Source organism: Eucyclogobius newberryi, unplaced genomic scaffold (genome assembly GCF_026437365.1).
Source record: "Eucyclogobius newberryi isolate DKJ021-1_F unplaced genomic scaffold, fEucNew1.0.hap1 SCAF_11, whole genome shotgun sequence".
NCBI lineage: Eukaryota > Metazoa > Chordata > Actinopteri > Gobiiformes > Gobiidae > Eucyclogobius > Eucyclogobius newberryi.
The window spans coordinates 16,484,726-16,508,358 of record NW_027315735.1 but is presented as its reverse complement, the minus strand read 5'-3'; the positions used below and the strand labels follow the sequence as shown (position 1 = coordinate 16,508,358).

The 23,633-nt window shown below is 38.7% G+C and overlaps 1 protein-coding gene across 1 annotated transcript in view; it reads right to left on the bottom strand.

Moving 5' to 3' along the window:
* The window catches only part of diaph2 (diaphanous-related formin 2), a 387,159-nt gene that overhangs the window by 113,418 nt on the left and 250,108 nt on the right, over window positions 1-23,633 (bottom strand). The window contains exon 24 of the mRNA XM_072436089.1: window positions 15,528-15,652. Within this exon, the coding sequence (XP_072292190.1) occupies window positions 15,528-15,652 (125 nt within the window). The remainder of the gene's footprint in view (window positions 1-15,527; window positions 15,653-23,633) is intronic.

The following is a 23,633-nucleotide window of genomic DNA, read 5'->3' as shown; positions in this document are numbered from 1 at the left end:
GAAGGAGCCTTGTGACCTTGCTCTTAGAGGTTTTTTGGATATGACCAAGGGATGAGGGCAGCCTGAAGCGTGCTCACCCCTGCTGCACTATCCATCACAAACAGGCCCCCAGAGTTCCCTCAGCCCACAGTGCCAATAAAGATTGCAGTCACTCATTCAAATCGCTCCAGTTATTCTTTCCTTTGCTACATCACGTCTCGGCTCATCTCTGGAAACAATGTAAAAAGAGGCAAAAAAATTGGACAGTTTTCAATCACAATGATGGCTGCCATGATGTGCTCCACAGTGCATGGGATTGTGCTAATGTATAAAACATGTACATGCAAGTACTGTGTTAGCGCTCAATACAGCGGCCGTGCACAAACATGTGTTCAGCCCATCTCCAAAGCACACTCCTTTTCTCCTCTGAAAGTGTGCTTCACACCAGCAGCAGGACTGTGACTTACTGCGCAACACTGCTGGACACCACCCATGTGAGCTGTGAAAACATCTCCAAGACATACATATAAAAATAAAACTACTGCGTAAAAACAACTTTTCTATTAGATACATATTGCGTGCTGGACAGACTTGTGAACACTACAACGCATGGAACATGGACATGGACACTCTAGAAGGGAAGCAAAGTCAGACACAGCTGACATGTGTGTCTCACAGGTGCTAAGAGGACACGGCACAGTTTTTGGTCCTGAGACTGAATGAATAAGCAAAATGGGGCATTTTCACCAAATGTATCAAAAAGGAGGAGAAAATTCAGATAAGTAGGAAGTCTACAACTGTGTGAAAATGTATTACGTTGAAGGGAACTTGTTGCGCAACCAGGACTGCTGCAGTTTTTGTTTAAATATAAATATCTCAATATTGTTCATTCACAAAGTAAAAATAATGACGTGAATAAAAATTCACACTTGACTTAGCGAGTGGTCTACACAGCGTAAATGAAGAGGTCATGTCCCGCTTCAAATTCTATAATCCGACTCAGCAGTGCCCCTAAACATCTGATTGATCCAAATGCTGCACAGATTTGGCTCTTTAGTCTGGATGTGCGTCCAAGGAGCAAAGGATTCTGTGCCTCAAGAAATGTTCATAATCAGCGCTTTTTAAACCAGTCTTTCCATCTCCTTTATATCATGTATTTTAAAGAAACTGCAAGATTAAACACAGTGAAAATATTAAATCATCTAGTCATCATCACGTTTACACATGGCTTTGTTTGCACGTGCAGTTTAACACCTAGATTGATAAATATGGCTCTCAGTGTCAAGCCGAGGGTAGTTCAATAAGTACCTAATTATCGGATTTGGTTATTCACAGTGACTATAATTTCAAACATACAGATTGTTTTTAAATTGACATGTCTATATTAATCTGTAATTATTTTTTTTTTCTATGTATCTGCACTGTAACCGTGAGTCCGAAATGCTTGAAATATAAAACCTCATTAAGATGCACGAGGCAAAAATCAATCACCTGTGCAGAAAGGTATACATGAGCTATTAGAGCAGACATATAGGTCTTTTTAGGGTTCTGTGTTCTTCTGAGCAGATAGATAGCTTAGAATATCAAGGCAAAAAGCCCAGGGATCAGCCGTAAGTCTTCATCACAGGAAGTCAATTCAAGGTCAGCTTCTGGTTCAGGTAGCAGATGTGTCTCACACATCCCTGCTGCTGCTGTGAATGACAAGACTTGGACGTGCTAACAGAACACAGAGTGAGAGAGGGGAAGATCAAACCTACAACACAGGAATACATTAATGACGTTTACCCATTTGCATTTGAATAGCACTTTGGGTTCAGTGAATTGCTTCTCATAGCCAGATAGCGAGCTCCTACCGCACACTAAACCCATTCATGCAACCAGCAAGCATCAACGTTAGAGATAACAGTTCTGGAGGTCACCCAATCCGTCCAAGCTGCTAATTGAAGGTTAATTGTCAATAAAAGCCGTATATTAGCCCTGTCTGTTAGAGCCATAAAGGTTGCTATGAACATTGCGCTTGTCGTGACATGCTAGACTGATTGCTGCTCTAATGCAATGGAATAGAGGTAATGAGGATATCAACATACAACACAAGCTAATGTGGGCGCATACGCATATATCAGGGGAGTTAGGAGCAGCTGTGAATACACAGGCAGTGTAGAGTGCAAACATGATCAGGGAAGGGTCTGATTATTCACTTATAACAAACAAAAACATAAAATAGATGTTAATGATAATAGTACTAATCAGTATTTATAAACCAGAGGAATCAAATGAGATTCTTCTTTGGCTTGTTCAACTAGGGAAACAAATAAAATCCACAATCTTTAAACGACGCATTTTGTTTTTATGAAGAAAAGTAAACCTTTCACCTTTTAAATAAATACATAAATAAATGCATAAATACATATTCTGCTAACACAGGGTGCGTTCAGTTTGATTCCTAAATATACATCTGGTTGGGTCCCGTTCTGGTCCAGGTTCAGTCCTGGTCTAGTCTTGATTTAGTTCAGGGTTTACCCCCAGTCCCATTTTTGATGTGGTGATTGTGCAATTGTGAACTAGCCTCATAAACCAATAATCAAAACACATGCAATACAGGACAACTCATCCATGTGTGAGGTACAATCAAGAAATGCCTTTGGGCCAAAAGTATCCATTGCTATAGCTTACTTCTATTGACCCCCATATGCTTTATAGAAGAAAGCAATCAAGTAATGCATCATGGTGATTGGGCAATGATATTTCCTTATTGATCATGTTCTAAGGGTTGCGGCCAATCTCTTAACCCCATTGAACATTTTTCCAATATAGTCTCACAATTAAGAGGCATTTGTGCTCTAATTAGACTATTAGAATGATAATACCACGATTATTAGATTCCATGTAAACAACCACATAACTAGCAACACTGTGGCTGATGGTGAGGACCAGAACCCAGATAATGGCTGGAAGCATTGATTGTCTGAATTGATGAAAGAGTCAACAATTGCCCGGGTATATTTATTGACTTGTGGGCAGATGCACAATATTATGTGCTGTAGTCCCCATTTGATCTGATAATCAACATGGAGCATTTCATAACACACAAGTATTGCACTAAGAAGTTTGACAGCTAATTTGTTATCCCCACGCAACTGTGGTTTTAATGACAAAGAGACTCAAAGTCATTTCATTGAAGATAACAAAGACAGGGACAGTGGAATAGACAGTTTTTGGTATGGGTCTAGAAAGGGAGAGTAACAAGACTCTAAGAACATGTCATCAGCAAAGAATATCCCCCAAAAAGCTGAAATTCAACTGTGTGTTTTGACAATTCTGTCCCAGCCTTGACTGGCAGAAAATGCCATCCAATCCACATTTGAGATGCGACAAGGAAAAACAAAGGCTGTCAGAAGGAGTTGGAGCAATGTCTGCTGAGAGCCACATGTGGTGTGAAACACAGGAGAGAGAGAGCCTGTCCCAGAGACACGCGTCACAGCAGGACCCTCTGACAGCACACTGCCTCTGCACCATTCCCCTCTGTGTGATTGATGAGACTCATTTTGCCAATTAATAGAGAATCCCTTGTTGACTAGCATCAGATCGCTGTTTGTAACTGTTAGTGTTTCTGACTGTCACAAGCTCCTTGTAATTAGAGATTTCGATCACCTCCAACTTTCACATTTCTCAAGCTCACTGCACACATTGGGGGCACAGTGATGCAGTGGGAATGGCCCAATGTACCATTTTTACAGTCTGTTGTTACAGTAACTAAATCTAAACATAATACCATAAACCAGACACAATTTGTACTATCTGGCTGGAGTGGCTTGCTGAGAAAGCAATGGCTCAATGGTAACACCAGAAGGACTTGTATTCTTGAGCAAAACACTTGAGCAAAACACTATGCAATTTGTTGTGAGAGTGACTGGTAGAGGTCAGGAGGGCCAATGGCATAGATGAGTGGGGAGAGTGAATTAATAATGATTATTATACAGTCTGCCTTTTAAGAAAAATATAATTTGAGTGTAAAAATCTTACAAAAATACTCAAATCATAAAAGGACCAAAAATAAGAATAATCCCAGGTTTTGTCTAGACATCGCTGCATTGTCTCGAGGGCGTGACGGCGCCTGGACAAAAGCCAAGGCAACCTAATCAACAGGAGTTTGGCAGCAGTTTTGTCAAAATAAATATGTTTCTACTGTTCATAAAGCCAAAACATCTAACTAAGTCAATCATTTTACTGCATCACAGAGCAATTCTGCTACATTTTGGCAAATGATTAAATAATTATCTCATAACTCGCTTTCTAATTCCTCTTCACCAAATGAAATTATTAGATTCTATTAGTTTTCCAAAGAAAAATATATACATTTGTGATGCATACAACCAGCACTTTGGTGATGCTGGAACATGTTTTGATGATGCTCTATTGCTGTTACTGCAGCAATAGATCGACGAGGATAGAGCCGATAATCAAATATTTTCCCTTAAGTCCTTTACACAGTATGAAGTATTAAATATGTTTCCCTCTATAGATCCAAAAAAGGCCACTGGAGTTGACACCCTCAAACCTAGGTAGTGTTATCAGCCCCACTAATATATTGTTTATCTTGTGTTTTTAATCTCACAATTCCCCTACTATGAAGGCGAGAAAAATGATTTAAATAATCTCAACTTTAAATAATCAATAATCTCAAAATCATCCTGCCTAGCAAAACCCTTGGAGAAGCTAATAAGTAACCAGGGGTGTTTTTTTTTTCTTTTCTTTTAATGGATTTTTTTTGGCCCGTAGGCTTTATTCGACAGGACAATGCGGCATGAAACAGAAATAAGCCTGGGCAATGACATGCAGCAAATGGTCGGAGCTGGACCAAAGTTATAAATGATAATGCAATTCCATTGGACAGTTAGGAAGAATGTGCTGCTCTTTTTGTTGATTAGTCAAATGCCTTTGATTCTGTAAACTCAAGGGTCTCCAATTATATTTTCCAGGGGTCAGAAGTCAGAAACCTGACTTGACTAGTGCAAAGCAGACCTAAACCAAGACTAAACAAACCAAATCTACCAGAAAAACATGGACAGGCTATATAACAGGACTAAAACAGGACTGAAGCAGGTCTAAAGCAGGACTAAAACGGGACTAAAACAGGACTAAATCAGGACTAAAACAGAACTAAAGCAGGACTAAAGTAGGACTAAATTAGGTCTAAAGCAGGACTAAAGCAGGACTAAAACAGGACCAAAGCAGGTCTAAAGCAGGACCAAAGCAGGACCAAAGCAGGTCTAAAGCAGGACTAAAGCAGGTCTAAAGCAGGACTAAAGCAGGACTAAATTAGGTCTAAAGCAGGTCTAAAGCAGGACTAAATTAAGTCTAAAGCAGGTCTAAAGCAGGACTAAAGCAGGACTAAAGCAGGTCTAAAGCAGGTCTAAAACAGGACTAAAGCAGGACTAAAGCAGGTCTAAAGCAGGACTAAAGCAGGACTAAATTAGGTCTAAAGTAGGACTAAAGCAGGTCTAAAGCAGGACTAAAGCAGGACTAAAGCAGGTCTAAAGTAGGACTAAAGCAGGACTATAGCAGGACTAAAGCAGGTCTAAAGCAGGACTAAAGCAGGACTAAATTAGGTCTAAAGCAGGACTAAAGTAGGACTAAAGCAGGTCTAAAGCAGGACAATCATTGAATGTGAGAACAGTACTGCATTTTGTGTGTTTGTAAGGCTCTTGTTGGCATTTTGCCTGATTATTTAACAAATTTGCTCAGGACATTTTTATTTTACAAGTCAAGTCAGGAAAATAGGCCTTCAGGATCTTAAATCATTGTATGCTTTTTAATGATTATAAAGCACTGGTTAAGGACTATCCACAGTACCGGTGATCTTGTTTTAAGAGGTTTTATCTAATAGAGTATGAGTAATTGTGTTTTTATGTATTTGATCATTTATTTAGATTGATTTGTTTTATTAGCATTTTATTTTGTTATCCTGTGTTTGATGGTTTAATCTGTATTTTGTTTTTAACAGGGTACCCACGAAGATGAGAGTCAAAAAAAAATAAAAATACAATCTACATCTGAAACACATTCATAACTTTATGAATGGGCACACTCGTGATTCTGATTCGAAGCATAAATCATATTTTACAATCAATTAGCAAACTCAGGGCAATTAGCCCACTTTATTTGCATAATGAGACATCTAATTGCTGCATAACGTGCATGTGCAGTCAATACGTTGGGCTAATCGTTACGTACATGAGCGGGCAGAAGGAGAGAGTGCCTGCTCTCTTTGGGTCCTGTCAACGAAGAGGACGCAGAGTGAGGCACCAGTGAGGCAGCCCAAGAATCAATAGGAGGCAGCAACAAGCAGCAGATCACTGGACAGCATCAGCAAAAGGCAAGATAACATTAGTGCAGAAGAAGTGTAACGGTATTAGTTTGATTTACATTTCTGAGAGCTTTTCAACAGGCACGCACAGCAACTTTATATAATGATACTCGTTTTATCAAGCAGCCTTTTGGGGAGCACTTATTCCAACACATGGTACAACAACACTAGAAATATATTGGTGCACACATGAATAAACTCCGGGCACTCTATGAAAGCCTGCGCAGTGCTATCTCCCTGATTTAAGAACGCTTCAAACGGCTAATTTTAAAGTCGCCTGCTGCCATAAATACTGCAGAAAAATATCTTTAGAGAAATTGCTTGGATTCATATCAATACATCACAACATGGAGGCCGTAATATCCAAGCCTGCCTGCCTGCTTCAACCGGTTATGAACATCCAGATTGGCGATACACAAGTAAAACCTTGCTGGCTTACATTTATCAGACAAACAACTCAAGTCACGTTTCCTTTCCACTTGCGTTTGATTGAATAATTTGCCAACAACTGCAGTCTAAGGGATTTCATTAAAACATCAAATGAAAGTGAAATCATGAGCCATGACAGAGGAGAGTGGGGATGGATAAGCAGAGAAGTGGGCCTGGACTACTGCAGGATTAGTGCACAGGCAACAAGTGCTGGAGGGGGGCTTTACATGGAGCCCAGGAGCCCATAACAAATGAGGGCGACTGGGCCTCTGTCTATTACCCCTTGCTAAGCCCGGGCCTTTTGGGGAAGTAATGAGGTGAGGATTGGAGCTGCTGCCACCGGGTCCTTAGCCCCGACTTTCTCCAGAGCAGAAATAATCGCAGAGACGTAAGCCAAGAAATGAACCCGCACAAGCGCTCAACAACACATGGAGACGAGCAGATAAAAGCAATGAGGAAGACGCAGCGTATTTGGTGTGTTTTCAAATCAATACAGCAACTGCTGTGGTTTATTTAACAATGTATATTGGATGTTCGTATATAGAATAAATGTATTAACAGCACATCTTTTGGTTGTACTATCAACACATAAAACTATGTTTAGAGCATTCTGGAGGCATTAAATTAAGTGGATGCCTCCAATAAATGGTCTTCAGTCTCTGTTGTACCTAAATCTTGTGTATATAAATTATTACACTAGTGTATACATAAAGGGTTAATTTTTTGAAAATTACATTAGATGATGGTATGATGTCAAAATATGTCGTAATAGCTTTTTGCATCAAGGTAAATAACGATTAGATTAGTGGCTTCAAATAAAAACAGAAAATGTACTATCTAGGCTTACAGAGCAAATTGTGGAGATAAATGTGTTGGTCTGAAGTAATGTTCGTATGTAATATACATCATTGATTCAGTTTTATTTTCAACAATTATAAGAAAAGAAAAAGTTGTGGTGTGTTTGAATTGATATATTACAAGAATATTCAGGATAGTGTAGAATCATATTTAGAGGCAGGCACGACTTCCACCCAAGTTCCCACAGGAAGGCGCCCATGACTAGCAGGGCAGTGGGATATGACAAGTGCTCATTGAGGGGCACAGTGATGCAGTGCGTGTGCTGGGCGCGCCCCCTGTACCTCCCCCGGCCCCGGGGAGCTGAGGCGCATTGGCCTGTCAGTGGGCTTACTCTACTGGCTAATGGTGCTGCCACATCAGCCCCAGTGTCAGCGCCTAACAAGATACTGATTGGGGGAACTTCTGGGGAATTCACTCAAATGACCAGCGGGCACTAAATCGGCCTTTTGTCTGGTAGCGGATATGACAGACAGCAGACGAGTAGCAGGGATCCACATGTGCTCATTTACACAAAGAGCTACATGTGTTGTGTGAGAGGGTTTTTTTTTACTTGGAGCTTCAGCACATTTGGCTGTCGTGTGTCCCCTGGTTCAGACTAGCTCTTGGGGTGATGCACCTGTCACAGCTAACAACTATATGCTCCGTATCCGCTCCATTAATTTGCCAACTTAAGTGACACTTTGTAACTTTGATTCAATGACAACATTGCCTCAGAGTCTATGCAAAATGTACTGTATGTTTGTATGACCTTGATACCACCTCAACAGCAGTAGATGATGACAGAAACCGTTTCAGATAGTAGCAGGACCTTAATGAGTTGCATGCATAACAGGTTAAATACTTTAAAGGAATAATAGTGGATTTTTCGCCATTTTGAGAACTCAAGCGACTGTTAGTCCCTTTTTAGTGTGCATGCGCACACTCACCCCCCGAGCGGGAGCACGCAACAGCCCCGCCGCTACACGTGCGTTTGTTCATTAGCGCGGCAGATCACATCGCATCTCTCTTCTACGCAGAAATCCTCTATTATTTCTTTAAGGTTCGTTTATCTTCCCCTATGGTAATTTCACCAAACATTTTACTGTCAACTGGCTTAATCGCATCACAATAAGTGTTTTTTCTTTTCTTCGTCTTGATTTCTGATTCAGTGATGACAAACACATGTGGGCCTATTGTCGGGCTTTGAGGGTGTTCCTTTTTTGTTTCTTCATCAAATGATCAAAACTTGATCAAGACTGGTAGTTCTTTTTGTACTATTTCGTCTATTACCACTATTACTAAGTGGGATTGGTCAAACGTTTGTGTAAACTTCCTTTTTTGTGTTTGTATATGTTTGAATAAGAGCAAAACGTTGGTAGTCCTCTTGGGTCTATTTTGCTTTGCTTAAAACATTTCTCCATTCAATACACTTGACTGTACTGAATCCAAACTATTTGGTGAATTAGAAGATGGAAGTGGTGTAATTTTGTTGTACTGTTTATGAAAAAAATACAAAAATAAAATGATGAGAGCAAAAAGCTATAACTAGGGCTGGGAATCACAGGCTACTCACAGTTCAATGCTATACGTTATTTTTTTATTGTCAACAGTAGCATATCAATTTATTTATGTTTCTAGGGAATGTCATGTATACTGTTGTAAATATGATTGTGAGCATGCCTCACAATCATATTTACAACTGTTTTGTTTAAAACAAACATCAACACTCCAATTATGAAATCCACTTAAATCAATCATCAAAACTGTGAATATGTCAACCACATTTACTCTTTCTAAATATGCAACACAATTGTAGTGCAGCGTAACTTAGGTTTAGGTTTAACTTAGCACAAAAAAATGCTCATGGCGATATAGCAGCTCACCATATCGATACTGTATCAACAAACTTAGCATCATGATTAGTGGTGCACCGATATGTGGTACACAGCATTTGTTTAATTGAAACTTTTTAAAGTATTTTATAAACAAACCTGTTTGTATGATAAAATAAAGTTCACAGCTATTTTAAAATTAATCGAACCAGTTAGAACACATAACATACTTCTTTGGGAAAAAGGAAAGCTATAATTTATTTAGTACTATCTTTAGATATAGGTAGGATTAGTCTTTAAAATTATCAATCACGTTTTTACATTCTGTGAATGTCCTGTTGTTTGTGAATGTTTCTATAAGATTAAAGTTTCTCTCTGAACCTCTACAGTGTGCGTGCCATCATTGTGTTGCTCTTCCTCCTCCTGTAACAGCAACAGTCTCAGCTTTCTCTCTTCTCCTTCTTAAAACCTCACACTAGAGTGATTTGGCGTAAAAATGTCCAAACTGATTGTTGAATTTTTCACATTTATTTAATAAGTTTTGTAAAAAACATTTAAAGGTCTTTAATTTGGTCATTTCTGGGTCTTTTGACTGAATTGAAGTTTACAGTCTGTTCTGTTATCTGTTAGAATAACAGCCTCTGTCCATAGAACTGTTGTTTTCCTCCTGTTTCTGAAGAGACGGCAGAGTTAACTCTTTCATTTTCAAGAAGTAACATCACTGGCTGACAGCGGTGCTTTTAGCTGAAACAGATATTATTTAATAAAGTGAATATTGGCAGATACCGATACTAAGCTGATATATAGGTGTATCCCTGTTAATAATATCAATATTTTGGCACACCCCTAGATTAAAAGCTCACAAAAGCGTTCTGTACACAGTTGATCAATAGTTATAGTAAAATATGTATTCTTTTCAAACTAAATTGGTTAGCAAATGTTTGAATTAGCCTCATGTAGCATAAATATCACTACAAGCTTTATATTGTTAGATGTATATAATAAGGTTAATAAGATGTCAGACAATAGATAATTCAGACACCAGGATAATAACAACAGCCCTTTTCTTGTTATTCCTGGAGTCAAACCTATAACAATTGCACTTTTAATTCATGCACATGTTTATTCAGAAACAGAATCATTCAGTTGTGTTAATTAAAATCTTAATATCTCCATTATTGTGCACAAAGATACATGAAAGACAGCTATTTGTTCTAATGATTGCGTTTTTCGGTGCAGTGCGCTCAGGTGAAAGATACAGGAAGAAGAAGCCAGGAATAGGGTAGGGGAAAGCTGTTTGAAGCACCTCCACCCCTTATTTAATGTGGATTTCAGGGAATTTTGGATAATTAAAAGGCGCCGTGGTTTATCTACGCCCAAGTTAATTGGCCACACAGTTTACAATGAATTTCATTAGTGTAGGAAGACAGGGGCCGGGGTAGGAGGTTTGGGGAGCCGTGATTAGGAGAGGGCTTGTGAGTGTCTATGCGGGAAAGTGTGGCTCGTCGGGTGGGGGTGTTTGTCGCCTTTAAAAGGGAGCTGCTCAAAGTGCCACCAGCATGTTTTAACCTAGTTTTTCATAGGCAAACACAGGAATAAACATGGCGATTATGTAAATAGTCTTAATGAATTCTCATCTAATATAACTTTTTTAGCACAAGGCTGCAAACAACACAAGGAGGTTCAGAAGGTTTGGTAAAGAGCGTCAGACTAACTACCGTGTATTTGACCTCAAGTGCTGGGTGTCGATAAGAGCAGGAGCACGGCACCTGTATCCAGACTAGCCCGAGGCCAACACACTCCCCAAACTGTTGCCATTTGACAAGGGCCATTCATAAACACATTGTAGTGAACCCTTGTTTTGAAGTGTGAAATAAATCATGTGGAAGTGCGAGGAAATAACAAAAAAGGTGTGACTCGTATAAATGCATCTGTCGATTTTTAAAGCATGAAGGTGGAATTTAAGGCCAGAACTGAGGTGACCCAGGGTGATTGGAGGAAACAGGAATAACTGTGCCAAAACTGATAAATAACAGCTATAATCATTCATACTCTATTGCTTTGTTTCATGAAAGGTTCCGGGCACTATACTTACACTATAGAGTAACTTAAAGGTGCACTATGTAACTTCCCTAGTGAAGGGCCCTCAAATTGCTTGTCACCGCGGAGTTAATCAAAGCATTTGTGAAAAACATGCCTTTTTACTGTCACCTTGCCAGACATGGCCTGGTGGCATCTCCTGCTTGTCTTCATGGAGATAGATGGGTTCAGTGTCATGCTGTGGGAAATTCCAGGCAAAGCAGCAACATCTCAATGGACAAAGGCAGACGATGGGCACTCATCATGAGAAAAGATAATCTTTAACAGTGATCTAGACAGTTAATCATAGGGCTAAAGGCCAACAGGTAACCACAATTGAATAGATGTTTTGAAAAAAAAAAATATTCTTTTACTTCAAATTGCCCAGCTTCAAGCACAACCCTTCTGTCAGCTAAATAAATCAAACAAGGACATTTTGCAAGGACCATAAACAAAACAATGTAGCGTAAAACACAATGGTTCATTGGGGAATCAACTGCCGGTTCTGATGATGTAAGCTATTTCAAAGGCCTCAACTCTACTGACACTTTTTTTTGGTCCAACCTCTTTCTTATTCTTAATACTATTGGAGAGTTAGGGCCAGTCAAACCAGTGCTTCAAGTCAAATAAATCATAATGAAACACCCCAAAGGACAACCTGTTGTCACTCAATGAAGCTGATGGATGGGTCTGAGTGATGCTCTCCGACTCTTCTGGGAAATGAAAGGTTAGGCGAAATACCACTGGCCTGGACTAGGGCAATCGGTACATTGCGGGAGAGATGTATTGGGGCATCCATCAAGGTTTAGTTTGGTTTCTCATCATCCTCCATTGAACCACCAGCTATACCATTAATATTCCAGTATGCAGAGCCACACTTCCAGGCACTATCCCAGGACGAAGAGTGTGACGTCCAGGGCTTCTGCAGTGAACTAGTGCTCCCCAGGGGCTTGTGCCTCAACTCAACAGCCTTTGTGCGCTCCCATTACTAGTGACAGATAGATATCACTAAACTGCTGAACAAACAGCCCATTAGGTCATTTGCATATTTTACGGTAATGGAAAGAGAAAAATGTATCACTAAAGATGAGCGGCTATTAAAGACTCCACTCCGGCTTATCCTCGCTCTGTTGCTCTCATACTTTTTAATGCTAAATATATGGCAATTGCATTAGTTTGTGGCATATTTCTTTAAAGGAGCACTAACCGTCTATTGAGCTACATTTCCTACTAGTAAAAAAGTCTTGAAAGTATGAGATTCCATAACCAATTTCCCTTCCTGCAATTATAGTGTGATGTATGCTAACATCATTCTATCAACAAACTGTTGCAGATTAGCCAAACAAATATATAGTTTAATTTAGAAGGGACTTAATCATTGTTTTAAATTATAAACGTAGATTGTCAGGTTTACATAATAAACTATACGGGGTTCATTTCAAACCTTTAAAGATGCCACGTGGGGAAAATAAGCCAAATATTTACTTGTATTTAAATTGCGCTCTAAATACAGAAAACTTTACAAATAGAAACATGACATTTGAAAGACTAATCAAATGGTGTTAACATTAATATATATATATATATATAATAACCATAATTTATTGCTGAAGGTTAAATTAAAACCATAATGCTGTGGAGCCCATATTATATTTACATCTTAGAGTGACGGTGACCTCCTCAAATTAATCTCAGGCAAAAGGCTGACAGAAGCTAGAGTGAAGCCTATGGCCCCTCCGCGCTCAGGCTGCCAATGACTCCCATTCTGCCACTGTAACACAAACACGCCTCCATACCGGCTCATTCATCACACAGGCCCGAACGTCAACACAATGCAGCTTCGCTTAACTTTTCCAGGGCTGCCCGAGCCTCAAATGTATGACTTTTAGAGCCTGTTGTTCCTCCATCTGTCATGTTTCAAGGAGCCAACATCCCTTTTTTAATCCCACGGAGGGGTTTTAAAAAGGTATGTCTGCCTTGGTATGCCGCCTGTCTCGAGGTGTACCAGAGAAAATGTCAACCCAAAATATACAGCGGAATACGGCTCGCTGGCATTGTTCTAACACTTAGTCGTGCATGGCAGATTCCAGTTCTGCGTAAACCCACTGCAAACACTCCCAAGTTAAAACCTCGGCAAATGAAGCACAGTTTGCACTTTATCTCTTCATCTTCCTGTTTGCTCGATGAATCTGTGCTTTCAGTTTCATCTGCGCTCGCTCACACAAAACCAGCCAGCACCTGATTTCAGAGGTGGTATTAAGTGAGGGGAAACATTATCTGCGACGACAGACTTGTGAGAAGTGGCTTGTATTTACTCACACAAACTGTGTGTTCAAGCAAATGGGCGGCTGCTCCTTCAAGGGCTGAAAGGAAAGGCGTGATTCTATGGCATAATCTACGACACAATCAATCTTTTTATTATAACCCTGCTCGCTTTAAAAAAAAAGGTAAAAATGAAAAGTATTTGATGCGATTAAAGTGGAATTGGTGGAACTATATCTCACATATGTTATATTTTAAAAGTAATAGTAACAAATTGGAAACTTACAGTGATTTATAAGATCAAATTTTGTAGGATCACATACAAATGTATTTAAACGTATAGTTGAAATTAGAGCTGGTGATATTTGCCGGAACCTAGTTGGGTCTAATTTCTATCATTTTACACGGGCTCAGGTCGGGCCTTACTTTTATAGCCCGATTACAGCTCTAATGCAAATTATACTTTGCTCATATGCGAAATAAACATTCATTCATTTTAAAGTCAATTGTAACAGTATAACAGTATATAGCCCTTGGGCATGTGCTTTAGACTTACAATAATGCAGCAATTAAAAGCAAGATCTGATGCATTCTCATGCCAGAACTCTCAGATACTGTATTCCCGGTATCAAACGAGGATCAGGTGAAATGAGGGGAAGGAGGGCAAGAGAGGGACGAGGGGTATATGAGGTCACAGCCAGTCGACCTGTGTGAGCCAGTTAGGTAGAGACACGCTTGCACTATAGCTACACTTCTCCGTTTCCTCTCACTCCAGACTGCAGCTCTCAAAGGAGCATTGGAATCAATACTGACATCGGTGGGTAGCGATTCCTGCTCTGCCTGGGTCACCACTAGGGACATCTCAGCTTCACTTTTTTAATTACTCAAATTTAAGAGCCCCTCTTTCACTGGAAGCAGATTGGTAATGTGTTCGAAAGCTATTACTCTAGCCCAGCACCCAATTTGCAAATTCAACCTCAATAGATATCAAACCAAAGGAAGGAAAATTCAGGTTAAATGCAGTCTTTTGTGCTGGCATGCGGGGACACCTACTCACTTGCTCAAGGACTATTGAGTAAATCTTTTATATTCTAATAATGTTTAAGAGAAGACAAAAGAAACCGATGTTCTGTTTTTGTCACAAAAGTCACCCTTGCCACAAGGTATTGACAAATAGGCTTGATTTCCACCATTGATCAAACGTATAGAGCCAGGACCTCTCCTCTCAGAAAGGGCATTCAAGAAAGTGCAGGGACATGGCTAATTCAATTTGGGAGCCCAGATGCTCGGCTTTAAGTGAAACATTCTGTTATCGAAACAGGAGAGGTGCCACAAGAGAAGATAGTGCACGGATGGAGGCTCATGGCCGGTCAGAAGATAAAATCAGGGATAGGCGATAAGTTGGTGCGAGGGGCTGGAGCCCCTATTAGAGTCCCCAGGGGACAGACAGTGATGGCACAGTAAAAATAGCCATGGGCATGATATCACTCCAGGGATCCAGGGAGGAGTGAAGACAGAGATCTGATCAACATTGCACAGCAAGGCAGCCCGTTCCATTCCACAAGTTCCCTTGGGTGCCACCTATCACACCTAGTGACTCAAACTGCTTACCTCTGGCAGGGACAACAAAAATAGTACTGCCTTTCCCTCGGCTGTGGACAAACAGATGCGGCGGCCTTCAAAAATCTTACCTATCTCTCTGGAAATAAAAGAACATCAGCACAGGCCCCTATTAAGGATATAGACATCTTCTCAACAAACTTGTCTTGTGGGTCGTCTGTCTTGGGGAAGTTGGTGATGTCGTTTTCCAGCCTCTGAATATGTCGCTCCATCGTGGCCAAACTACTTGTCAAGATCTCAGCCGACACTGTCAAAACAATAAAACAAAAACAATGTCAAAATACAAGCCAATTTCATTTAACAAACAGCAATAAAAAACAAGCACTATTGAATGGTCTCCATGAATGTATGGCTGTGGTTATGTCAGGACGTGCTACTCATTGCATAATCCATATGTGGACTAGAAAGCCGAGAGCATGTGTGTACAATGTGCTGTGGTGTGCAGTGGCTCGTTCATCAGAGTGTAATCACAGCTCATGGAGTTGCTGTGAAATCCTCAGCATTTAGCTCAAACCTCCGACTCCTGACAAACACGCTGGTCTCAGAGATAAAGTGAGACACAAGCACCGACTCAAGTCGTGTGCAAAGGATTTATTCAACTGATGCACAAACATGGTGATTTAAAGAAATAGTCATTGTGCATGCATCAAATGTTGACATGCAAAATCATTGCATAAATAACCAGTGTGCGTTCAAATCTTACATGTATAGTTTTGAAATTATTTTGGAATCAATTGGAATTTTGGTTTTCACAAGAAGCAACAAATAAAGATTTGTATAACAAATAATTTGACAATTTATAGTGAATGAAAAATAACACAAGTAATTGATGAAATATGTTAATAAATACCACTTATAATTATCAAAGCTATAATTTACATAAAGGATTTAATTAAAAAAGAGTCCTATGATAATATGATTCTATGCTGTATTATAGTTTAATTAAACCCTGTATGGGCAGAAATGGACAAGTACACAATGATAAAATGACTGTCACGCTCTGTAGGTGGCCTTTATTTAGAACTCAAGACTAACGTCCATAAAAAGTAAAATGTTAAATGAATTGCCTATTTATTATGTCCAGCGTTTATATGAATAAGCAACTGTATCAAACTGTTAGGCTCTAAAGGCATATATTCGAAAAAAACAATTAAAATGTATGCAAATGTACTGTAACTACATGGGTGCAACGAGGTCTAATTTTACATAATTTAACGTGTTAGAGATCTGTAAGTACACCATGACCCTGGACTGTAGCATTTAAAACAAGAAAGAGTGGGTAAAAGCCAAGCTGTCAAGAGATCTGACCTCTGTGACACAAGGGTCAATCCTGTCTCGCATTACATCAATTTTGTTGCTTTGATTCTGTCTCTTTTCTCATTTTCAGAAGATAGAATTGGACAGCCCTATTGTGGATCTGTTTTGTTCTCCAAGCTGCACACACACATGCACAGTCTGCTGTCATAACCCCAGAGACAATACAAAAAGCAAAAGGCTAAGCTCAGTGTCATAATGAGACGTTTGAGAGGGAGAGGACATACTGGACCCTCCCTCTCCTCGCTTCTTCTCACTGGAGGGACCAGAGTGGGAAAACCACACTATCACATGACGGCCGTCTGCACTGAAAGGGCTTCTGAGGGGCTCATGCTCTTGTCACTATAATCTCAGGCTCGCTAATGGCTGCAAACAAAATGGGCGACTAGGGACGGATGGATCAATGGTGGCGAAGACACTGGCAAAGTACTTACAGAAGTGTTGGGTAACACACGACCCCAATACATGTAACGGATGTGATCGTTTTTTAAACAACATATTTGTATCAGGTGCACACTGGACATATCCATTTCCTAGCAACTTATAGCAATTGCATATTGGTTTCAATATTTAAATATCTGGACACAATCCTTGTTTTATTTGTTTATTTAATCATTCACTTCACAAAGTTAGCTAGTAAATGTTATGTCAGCTTTTTAAGAGGAAAGTCTACCACCTGCTTGTCTCCATGCTATATCATTGTTTTGCTTGTAATGTTCCACAGTATGGCATTAAACTTGGTTTTCCAGGTATTTTGAGGAATAAAAACACATATGGAAATAAGTGCAAACGAGCTCAAGTCTTTTTTCCTCTTAATATAAAACATTAAGTTAATTGTTAAATGTAATTTGTTAAATCACTGTAACTACACAATTCAAAATGATGTACATATTCTCTGTCATATGCTGTGGACACACCAGAATAGTTAAATAGTAGACCTGTGAAGGTGATTTGGACCCTGGCAGACAGAGAGGTCAGCAATGCAACAAAGGAGTAGAAGTAATTTTAATATGCAAAGTTTTTTTAAAAACATACTCAAACATGCCAGTGGTAAAATACATGTTTGTATTGACAACATGGAAAAATCATTGGCATAATCATTACTTGAAAAGATGGGCTTTCCATGTGGTTTAAAAGCTGGCACTTTATTTGTTTATGAAACGATATACATTAACTTTAGGACCAGTGGTTGCGTTTATAATCTGCACAGTAGATTCATCTGGGATATCATTAGTTAAATTACCACCAAAATAACTTTGCTATCTTCAAGGGAACAAACATAGAAAACGGGTTTCATCCGAGTACACTTCATAAGGGGATCAAAGGAAAGAGGCCATTTTACAGTCTGTCCCTCCAGGCAGATGGGAATTCACAAACATGCTAAATTTTACTAATGACCACTACCAGCCGGCGCTTCCTGCCAGAGTCTGTCATTGACACAGAAAAGCATTCATCTGGGCCGGGGTCTCAAACCTTATGCACAACGTTGGCTTTACAATATGCAAAACAAAAGGCCTAAGACCCACTCAGTTGCTCCGCACAGACTTGCATTTGGTCTTGCAACGCGAGTTTCTTGGAAATAACAAAACATAGTATGCAGTTTCTAATGCAGTACATTTAATAACTTAAACAAATTACAAGTAAAGGCATAAGTCCAACATGGCTAATTGAATTTATTTGATCACAACCTCGAACCAATTTTCCCCCTTCATGTTAACTTTAAAGAACACTTTTAAACCATCTCCATTTTCTTAACTAGCATATGTTTTAGTTAACGGCTATTTCTACATCTGTACAGCGCTGATCCTGACTCTTGGCACTCCAGGCAAAAACAGAAAACTTTGGTAGGCAACTTTGAAACTTTCTGAAACAATGACATAAATAACTTACACCACTCCAGCAGTATTTCATGGCGTTTTTCAATGTTTCTTCATTTATTTTTTGAGCAAAATTTGAGATAAATAAGTTCAGAACAATAACAATTTCAATCTTTCAAGAATGTCTATGTAAAATAAATGTCAATGTAAACCTTTTAACATTTCTTTATATCTGTTTGACATGAATGACTTGACTCATTAGCCACCCTCATTCAGTTTAATTCCACTTTCTCTTGAATAAAGCCAGCAGAGTTAAAATACTTGCCACATGACAATAATGTAGATCATGGAAAGACAATTTTATATTTTGTCAGAGGTATTCATTGTCAAAGAATGCCAATCTTCCATTCAAGTTACTGAACAGCCAAAGGTTAAAACATTATTATAGAAGGTATTATTCTTTTATCTCTATTTTCCATGTTAACAGCAGCGCCAGTCTAGCACATAATGATCCCATTTTAATCAACAGGCAAGTACAAAGATGTATATAAAGGCACTTACCACTTAAGGCAAGGGCAGAATGTCATAATTCCTTTTGTGTTCCATGCTTATTCAACAGCGTGCAGTGGAATGAATGTTGGCATGATGAGGTACAGGATTGTATTTGATAGTTAGGTACATGTCTTTGTGAGCAAGTGTGTGTAATTACAAGGGTAAAGCTGACACGTAAAAGAGAGGAATAAAATATACAGCATATATAATGTTCCAAACAGTGAAATGTCCCATCATCAGCTTAATTCATAGATGGTTGTGTCAATTCATGATATTAGCACTACTAGGCTATACTTATATCAAATTTGTTTATGGATATTTATTACACAATATTAGTGTTGTTTGGGTTAAAACTACGGTCTATGTATTTTGCATTGTTTAACACATCCTACGTTTGCAATGTGATATACTTAAAATAATAATAATAATAATATGTGCACATGAAAATGTGTATTAAATATTCCCAATTATATTTCTATTGTATAGGCTATTAAAACGATTTAGAGTAAATTACATAACATAATGCTTTATCCCTTATTTATTACTTAGTACTTTAATACTTGTATTTGTTTTTCTTCATTGGTATGGACAGTTGTGTTTCTACAAAGGTTACTATTAAATAAAAGATCCATAATCAAAACAGTAACGAGAGACGGAATACAAAGAAGACTTTAAAATTTAAGAGCTCATTTGTGATAATGATGGTAAATCACACAGCAGGACGTAAAGCCCCCGCTGTGCATCTTACAGGCGCAGCATCTTCGGCACTCCAAACATCACGATAATAACGAAAAAAAATAAACTCCACAGCTGAATTTTCCCTTGGGATTAAAACAAAAATGGAGTCATACAATAAGAAAAACAGATCGTATGTTCTATGTGAGAGTGGTGAACAAATAATACAATTGAACATCTGGAGGACAGGATATACAACGAGCAGGGTGACCTTGGAGAGCCAGCACACCTCAGCTGATGGCTTTATCCATCACATGACACTTGAATTGTCTATTGATCAGTTTACAAAAACACAATGATTAAGTGCATCTACTTTAAATGCTCCGTGCTTTATATAGAATGACAGGAAGGTTGACAAGTCCAATACAAAGACAAAAAAACCCAACAACAACACACAGCTTGTTGGTGCCACTTTGAAGTGAATTGGACACGAGACAGAGATTTGGAGACAAAGGCGAAAACATGAGTGTATGTGTTCCCCTTTCAGCTTAAAATCAAAGGCGTCCCGGAGAAAGTGATATTGTTTGCCTTAACAAAGCAGCGCACATTGTTCTCTCTGATTACCTGGGATCATGCGATGTTAAAAACAGCAGGAATAACAGAAGTTGTAAATGAGGGGATTTCACGGACAAGGTGCACACTATTGGCTGTAAACAGTAAGGGTTTGAGAGGTCTACACCACAGTAAAGGGGGGAAATCAATAAGCAAATCATTCACAACTGAGAAACCACTAGTGATTGAGCGCATTCTGAACAACAGCATACATGCACAGTGATTACAAGATAAAGCAGACGGCTTAAGGAAACAATGAAAACAATTTGACTGCTCATATTGTCATTGTTCATATTGTCATAAATCTGGTACCTCTGCATTACAATCAATCTGCCACTAATTGCATGCACATGAAGAGGCAAATCCTTTTATGTTTGCCCTATTTCCTCTTTTAATTTGCATTTACTTGAAATCCGCTGATAAAACTGGGATAATAATGAGGGATTTGTCTCATTGCGAGATAAAAATCATATGGTTTTAAATATATGAAGGTAAATACGCAAATGGCAAAGCGGCAATCATAATTATGATCAGATTTAACAAAAAAAACATTTAATTACTTTAAAAGTAGGAAGAGCTGTATATTGCTGTAAAACTAATCACGTTTGAGATAATGTAGTGCCATTAAAAACAGTAGCTCTTACATGCGTTTTTTATTTACTCTTGCTGATTACAGAAGCTGCAGTTTGCTTATTTAACAGTAAATGTACTAATGGCGTTTTACTCCACTGGCAACTCTCAGCAGGAGTTTGTCCATGTTATTTACATGTAAATTACCTAAAGTAGCCAATAAGCACCAGCAAGCAAACCTGTGCTTTACACAGTTGCTTACTTTGATCACATTTTTGCATCTGTGAATATACGCAACATATGAGTTATTCTCGGTTCAAATAAATACTGACCCCACTGTGCTTAGTTAGCAGAAGTATACTAGCGTGTACCTCACCATTAGTAATGCTCCACAAGCATTTCAAGTCTTATTTACAAAACTGTGTACTTTGCAAGTTTGCTGGTAATTCGGACGTAATGTTAAACCCTTGCAAAGTTTCTTACTAATTAACTTCCATTTTTAGATGTATAACAAGTTAATATATAATGCTTAAAAGAGTAATCAATTTGTTCAGAATCAGCTTCATAACACAGCCAACAACACACCTTTATGGAAAAGACTTAGAATGATAAGATTCTGACTGCGTTCAAGGTAGTTCTGTGATATTTAGGTTTAAGGTTTGACAAATTGTAAAAATAAAGACAAAAATATGGGTTTGATACATTTCATATGTGGGAGTAAAGGGCACTGTGTGGACGGTCTGGATTGAGAAAATGAAATTAGTTTAATTTCATAAGTGGTTGTTTTGGGAAGTGGTAATTTCCAAATAGAACCTGGTCATTCTGAAAATGTTTTTATCTGCAAAACATGCCAAAAACAAGCACTTATGTTCTAGTGGTCTGAAATTAATTCTGAAATGCCCGTTTATTAAAGGTGGTATGGACGATTTTTTTCAGCAAATTTTTTATCATATTTCCTTGTGGCGTGGCTAAATCATTTGTCCTTCCACGTATCAATCATAAAACGCACCTATCGCTCACCTGCAGCCGCGTCAGGCTCGTCCCCACGTTTCCACGTGCCTAAGCGCATGGATCTATCATAATATAGTTCCCTCAGTGTACGGGGCAAAATGAAGACGGAGAAAGACAGTTCGAGCTGACGCAGAAGTGGACAGAAATCTACGGGAGACGAGCGATGCGATGCGATCCGTTGCGCTAATAAACAAACGCACGTGTGTGTTGTATCGGTCCGCACGGGGGAGTGCCGCCTGCGTTCAGGTCTCAAATCACCCCGAAAAATCGTCCATACCGCCTTTAATTTAAAAAATAATAATATATATATATATATATATATATATATATATATATATATATATATATATATATATATATATAAGCTATTGTAACAAAGCAAGGATGAAATATAAATATTCCAAATGAAATGTAGAATTAAATGCTCAAAAATCCTCAAAATCTATAATAGTTTTTAGAGTACACCCAGGCACAAGATTATATGACTAACTCAGAGTTAAGACCTTATAATTCTAAGGGGATGTAATATAAAAGTCTAGCTCATTAGGCACTGTGAATTACAAAAGGTGTTCGTCTAGAAATAGCCTGATCAAATTGCTTGGATACCATACCTTGCCACTGCTAGTAGAAAAAAATCATTTATATGATTACAATTCACATCCAAAGGAACCCAACTTTTGCATGTTGGCATAACTTTTCAGCCCACCCCCACCGTACGCTGCATCTGTGCATCTTTGTGCCGCTGCCATCTTGCCAGTTTGCAGCTTCAAAGCTATAAGCAAACACCTGCTCTTGTAGTCTATGAATGGCCTAATCAAATTCCTTGGTTGTGATTAAATGTTGACTACTGACAACATAATAAAGTACCACAATTATTTCAAATGATCGTACCAAGCCAAAACTGCTACTAAAAAAAGTTTTAGTTTTGCTTATTTAATATCCATAAGACACAATAACTAAATAGCACGCAAATTACAGTATATACAGTATAAAGGAAAAAGGCATGTTTCCACTGGTTCACTTCAGCGGATCCAAAAGTGTCTCCACAGTTTGTTTAAAACGGCCAAAGGGGGCAGCAAAAGTGGCACATGATTGGACAAGTAATAAACGAAAATGCAAAAAAATATATAATTTCTCTCTAAACACTAACTTGATCCTGTGATAAACCGCCACATTTCCAGTGATGACGTCATATGTTGGGCGAACAGACAAAGCTAGCACCTGTTTGAATCAGCTTCCTTTCTATCCCAAAATATTATATTTCCAGTTCCAACATTATCTAAGCCCAGCGCATTTCATTAAGAGATTTTAAAAATGAGCCGTAGCTTTTTACTTCACAAAGAAGTAAAAAGCTGACAATAAACTGAGGTCATTTCTTGTTTATTGTTGCTGCAGCTTTAGCCACTTCTCAAAGCTCCACAAACTAGGAATTACTCAACATCTTTTTGTGAATTACTGAGCTTTTGTGAATTACTGGGCCTTATGAGGAAAAATAATTATTCAGATACGATATAGATTTGATCTTTTCAGATGACATTTGTTTGGGTGACGTCAGCTGCTCACGTATCAAACTAGCATTAACAGAGAAAGAACTGGTCTGAGGAACCCGGGCTCGTTGAAACATGGCTTAATATTCCTAATGCCCAGGCTATGTAATAAAAAAAAAAATGCAATGAA